Source organism: Pinus tabuliformis, chromosome 6 (genome assembly GCF_031772625.1).
Source record: "Pinus tabuliformis cultivar Carrire ecotype Pingquan chromosome 6, CPIR1, whole genome shotgun sequence".
NCBI classification, from domain to species: Eukaryota; Viridiplantae; Streptophyta; class Pinopsida; order Pinales; family Pinaceae; genus Pinus; species Pinus tabuliformis.
Window position 1 is genome coordinate 2,011,857,815 of NC_142292.1, and position 5,720 is coordinate 2,011,863,534.

At 44.4% G+C, this 5,720-nt stretch overlaps 2 protein-coding genes across 2 annotated transcripts; both read left to right on the plus strand.

Moving 5' to 3' along the window:
- The first annotated feature begins 727 nt into the window (after positions 1–727).
- LOC149267332 (uncharacterized) lies at positions 728–1,525 on the plus strand. The gene has a single exon (XM_089410942.1). It carries the CDS (start codon positions 728–730, stop codon positions 1,523–1,525), a length of 798 nt encoding a protein of 265 aa, XP_089267068.1.
- Positions 1,526–1,675: 150 nt separating this feature from the next.
- On the plus strand, positions 1,676–2,932 carry LOC149267333 (uncharacterized). The gene is made up of 2 exons (XM_089410950.1): positions 1,676–2,130; positions 2,509–2,932. Exons 1-2 carry the CDS (start codon positions 1,676–1,678, stop codon positions 2,930–2,932), a joined length of 879 nt encoding a protein of 292 aa, XP_089267076.1.
- The last annotated feature ends 2,788 nt before the right edge of the window (positions 2,933–5,720 follow it).

Sequence of the window (5,720 nt, forward strand, 5' to 3'; positions counted from 1 at the left end):
AAGCTGATCACAAGGGCCAATATACTTGTGCTAGAATCTACGTAGAAGTCGATCTGGAAGCCGGGCTTCCAGAAGCGATTAAACTCAAAGTTGGAGAATGGCAGCACTACCAGAAATTGGACTACGAGCAGGTGCCTTTCAAATGTCGAACCTGTCATGAGCATGGACACTTCCAGAGAAACTGCCCAAAAGCCCCAACAGGGAACACAGTTGAAGAAGAAGGATGGAAAGAAATCAGAAAGGGAAAGGCTATTCCAAAGCCTCCCGGACAGAAAACTGCCGCCCCATCGGGGAAGCCTCACTCCAATCCAAAAGCCGCTGCTGCTTCTAAAGACGGATCTCCCTCTGGAGAAAAGATGGATGATAAGGAGAACCAAGAAGAAACCGGAAATATCGAGAAAAAGGGAAAAATAAATGAAGCAGAATCAACAGTTCCCTCACCCGAGCAATGTCAGAGAGGAAATGAAGGCAATGAAGAACACATTAGTCTAGCCTCAGACTCTGAAGGCGATTTAGAAGAGAGAGATTCTGAATCTGACAATTCGTTAGCCACTCCAATCAAGACGACTAGAGGGCGGAAATCAAAGAAGAAACAGAGAGAGGAAGAAACTTACAAAGATGTCCTCCAGGGATCCCAAAAAACTCTCAAATCAATGATGAATACCAGATCTGGGCGCAAAAGCAACAAGGCTCCAATGGGAGCCTCCTCTCCCCACAAAAGTAAATAATGAAATACGTCTCCTGGAACTGCAGAGGTTTAGGCAGCAGGTCGAAAGAGGAAGCCCTGAAAGATTTAGTGAGAATACACTCGCCTGAAATCCTCCTCATCCAGGAGACAAAGTTGGAGGATCTTTCTCTCCTCCATTCTAGTAAAGTTTTTTGGAACAAAGGTCATGGAAAAGCGGTTAGTGCAAGAGGTGCCTCTGGTGGAATAGCCACCTTCTGGAACAGCACCATATATGACTTTATTCAAGAAAAAAGTAGCGCTCACTGGCTCTTCACTCAGCTACTCCACAAGGATTCTGGTCAACAAGTAAGTATGTTTAATGTGTATGCTCCTGTTTTGCCAAGTGAGAAAAAAATCTGCTGGAACTCGCTTCATTCATTTCTTTTAGAGCAAAACCCCGAGAATATCATAATTGAAGGTGACCTTAATGTCACCCTTGATATTAATGAGAAAAAGGGAGGTTCCATTGTTAGGGATCCTGCCAGAGAATGGGTTGAAGACATAATGCTGGGCTGGGACCTGGAGGATATTAAACCTTCTTCAGGAAAATTCACTTGGTCCAACAAAAGAACAGCCCCCAACCATATTGCTGCCCGTCTAGACAGATTTCTTGTCCACTCTTCTTTCCTAACCAGCGGTCTTATGGCATCCTCTAAAATCCTCCCAAATCTCACCTCTGATCATAAGCCCATTCTTCTCGAGCTTTCCCTTGATTGCAATCTTGGCCCCATCCCTTTTCGGTTCAGCCCTCTGTGGATCCAGCAAGAAGGCTTTCAAGATGTGGTCTCCGCCTTTTAGAATAGGCCCGTCCATGGTTCTCCTTTCTTTGTGTGGGAAGAGAAAATTAGGGTTCTAAAAAGAAATCTTAAAGACTGGGCTAAAAGACTGCAAACCCCAACATCCAAAAGAAAAGAAAATATAAATAGGCTTGCTGCTCATCAACTAGAAATGGAGCATAATCCTGTTTCTCCAAGTATGCTACTAAAAGAAGTCGAGCTCCAAAAAGAGGTTCATAGATCTAGCAGGGAGGAGGAAGAATTTTGGCGGCAGAAGTCTAGGATGCTCTGGCTGAAATCCGGCGATAAGAACACCAGCTTCTTTCATAAGCAAGCGGAAGCCCGAAAGAACTTCAAATCAGTCTCAGAGATTCAACACCAAAATACAGTGATTAAGGATTTCGAAGGCATCAAGAGAGCTGCATACTCCTTCTTCCAAGATCTGTATTCGGCTCCTGAAGAACCAGCTATTGATCCCCACTCTTATCCGATTAATTTAATACCCAATTGTGTCAAGGACTCGGACAATGATATGCTGACAGCTCCGATTAGTATGGAAGAGCTTGAGGAGGCACTGAAAAACATGGAGCCTAATAAAGCCCTAGGGCCAGATGGGTTCTCTGTCAGGTTCTTTTTGACTTGCTGGTCAATAATCAAAAAAGATCTACTGAGGATGGTCAGAAAATCCCAGAATTGTGTAAAGATAGGTGGTGGCATCAACTCAGCCTTCCTAGCTCTGATCCCAAAAGAGAAAGGCGCCTCTGACTTTAGTAGATTTAGGCCAATATCTTTGTGCAACTCCAGCTATAAGTTGGTCTCCAAAATAATAGCCAACAGGCTGAAAAACATCTTGCCAGACATCATCCCTGAAAATCAAGGCGGTTTCATAAAAGGCAGAAAGATTTTGGATAACATTGTGCTGGTCCAAGAAGCAGTCCACTCTAGTTGCCAAAGAAAGGAGAAAGACATGGTGATTAAGCTCGACTTGGCTAACGCATTTGACAGGGTGAGACATGAATTTCTGTTTGCCGTGATGAAGAAGCTAGGCTTTTCAACAAACTTCATCAACTGGGTGAAAGCCTGTATAGCCTCGCCTTGGATTGCGCCTTTGGTTAATGGCTGTTCTACTGATTTCTTCCAAGCTTCTAGGGGCCTGAGACAGGGATGCCCGTTGTCTCCGCTCCTATATGCTGTCCAAGCCTCGGTGTTAAGTTTCCAACTAGATCATAATCAGCAAATTCAAATGCTGCCTGGCCTCAGAACTACTCACAAGGTGAAAGACATTAATCATGCCCAATTTGCTGACGACACTCTGCTGCTTGGAGGAGCCAGCTTGATCTCTGCCAGACATTTCAAGAGGGAACTAGACATTTACAGGCTGATCTCGGGCAGCAAAATCAATTATAGAAAATGCTCTATCTATGGCTAGAATTGCTCGACTAAAGAAATGTCTGACATAGCAAGACTTTTAGAAATGGAAGGAATCCGAAATTGGGAGTCATTTAAATATCTCGAGATCCCAATCTTCAAAACTAAGCCTAAAGTTGCTCACTGGCTGCCTCTGATTGACAAAATAAAGAATAGAATCCAAGCTTGGGGTGCCTCATGGCTGAACAATGCAGGGAAAGTCATCCTCATGAAATCGGTCCTAATAAGCATGCCTCTATTCCAAAACTCAATCCTCCTTGCCCCAAAAACCTTTCTTAGTAAGTTAGATAGCCTGTTGAGAAGATTTCTGTGGGAAGGTGGGAACAACAATGATAGAAGAATCCATTTAGTGAGCTGGGAAATCCTCAAGAGTCCCTTTCAGGAAGGAGGCCTCCAGCTGCGCAATTTGGCTGCTCAAAACCTTGCTTTGGGATCCAAGATCCTTTGGAATTTAGTCTCTGGAAATACTAGCTGGAGTAAAAGAGTCATTTGGAAGAAATACTTCCATGGGCAGCGTTTGAGATGCCTGGATAAACCTCCAAGAACTCTAAAAGGGTCACCAATATTTAATCTTTGCAATGTTGCTAGGGAGCAATTCAGCCAACACCTATATTGGATCCCTGGTAATGGAAGGAAAATCAATATCTGGGATGACCCGATCTTGGGTGACCAGCCAATGAAGCATGTGAATGGTCTTGCAAACATCAAAGATTGGCTTCAGTCTCGCAATCTGCACACATTGTGGGACATTTCGAACTGGAAAGAAGCTCCTGATAGAACCTGGGATGGGTGGAATCTGGGGGAGGTCCCCATAATGCTGCAGGGGGAAGCCTCTTTACTTCTAGATATGCTCCAAGGAAAATCTCCTTCAAAGGCCACTGCCAAAGACAAAAGAGGCTGGGGGTTCATCTCTGACCAATATACTGTTTTTGAAGGTTATAAAAGAACTACGGCTGTTCCTCATGTTCCTCCAAATCCGGCCCAATGGAAATTTATATGGGACTTTCCAGCTCTCCCAAAAATAGACTTCTTCTGTTGGACCGTGGCACACCAAAGCATCCTCACCAGAGATAACTTGAGAAGAAGAGGAATGGAAGGACCTTCCAGATGTCCCCTCTGTAGGTCTGATGAAGAAACTACCAATCACCTGCTGCTGCTATGCCCCTTTGCTCAAGAAGTCTGGAGGGGAGTGCTGCTGTTAGAGCCCTCTATCCTTGCTCTTCCAGACAACATCCCTGCCCTGTTCAGAACTTGGGCCAGCTTATCTCCCTTCTGCCTTAAAAATAAAAGTCTCCTTAAAACCAGCTGGATGTGGATCCCTAAGTTTATTTGCTGGAAATTATGGTTGGAAAGAAACAACAGAATTTTTCGAGAAGAAAGTTGCACTACAATAAGAGTTATCTCTAAAATAAAAGCATTGTTGGGCGAGGCACTGGAAGCCAACACTTCATCAAGGAACGAAACGAGACTGCTCATAGAAGAAGAGAATTGGTTCAAAGAATTAGTTCCAAAGTTGAAGGAAAGGCCCCCTCAATCTGTTCCCGTTCATTCCAGTTGGGAGATTAGGCTGGAAGAACAAGAGTTTATCAAGTGGAGATCGGCCTTGGAAGATCACTGTTTATTCTTCGATGGGGCTTCTAAAGGAAACCCTGGGGTTGCTGGCAGCGGGGGAGTTCTATTGAGCCCTGGAGGCTTTCCGGAACTGAGATTCCATTGGGGTCTAGGAACTCAAACTAACAATAGAGCGGAGGCTCTGGCATTGTGGCAAGGGCTAACACAGGCGATCAAAAGAAATATCCTTTCTCTCTCAGTCTTCGGGGACTCGAGACTCATCATCCAGGCCATGCTTCGTCCTAAGAACTCTCACCAGGTTCAGTTAGCCTCCATCATCAGGAAAATCAGACTTCTGCTGCCCAAATTTAACAAAATATCCTTCTTTCATATCTTAAGGAACCTCAACTCCCAAGCTGATACTGAGGCCAACCTTGGTGTCCTCTGTTCCCGAAGATCCCTGGTAATTAACTGAACAGAATCTTCTTTCCCCATTCCTTAAATCTCAAGCTCGACCCTCCTTTCCTATCTGAAATAAGGGCTCCCTGTTCAATCAATTTTGTAATCCGACAATCCAAGACTGATTCCAGATTCTAGGCTCAGCCCAAAGCCAAAGAACCCTTTCAGTCATCTCGGTTGATTCTCTCTATTTCATCCCTCAATAGGCTTTCCTAGGAAATTGATATTTGAGGTTTTTGGGATCAGCTTCTGAGACAACAAGCTTGGATTCCCATCAGGTTTTGCTGTTCTAGCTTCCAGGTTTCAACTATACCAAGCTCCAAGGGCAGGAATTCATGATAAGTTTGTTACTTTGGAATCTCTGTATCTAGCAGACTCTTTTGCTCTGTTTCCAGCAGAATCCTGCTCTGTCTTGGACGTTGTGTGTCTGTTTGGTTGAATGCACGGTACAGGTGAGCTTCTGGAAGAACTAAAAGAGTCCTTTTCTGGTTCCCCATCCACTTGTCGGAAGAAAGCCAAGAATGGCAGCAAAATTCGGATCCTTCCTCTGCCTGTCAACTCTCAAGCTTATTGAGTCTGTTAGCAACGCATTCCTTTCCAGAACTTAGCTTAACTCCAGAAAGAGGATCTTGTGACTGTTTGTTCCATCTCCATCGGCTCCACCGTCCAGTCTTCTGCAAAGGGAATTTTGATTCAAGTATTAGAGCAAGCTGATCTAAACATAGAGACTCATAAAGCATTGGATTAAATAGTCAGAGATAGCACGTTGTTTGCCCAAG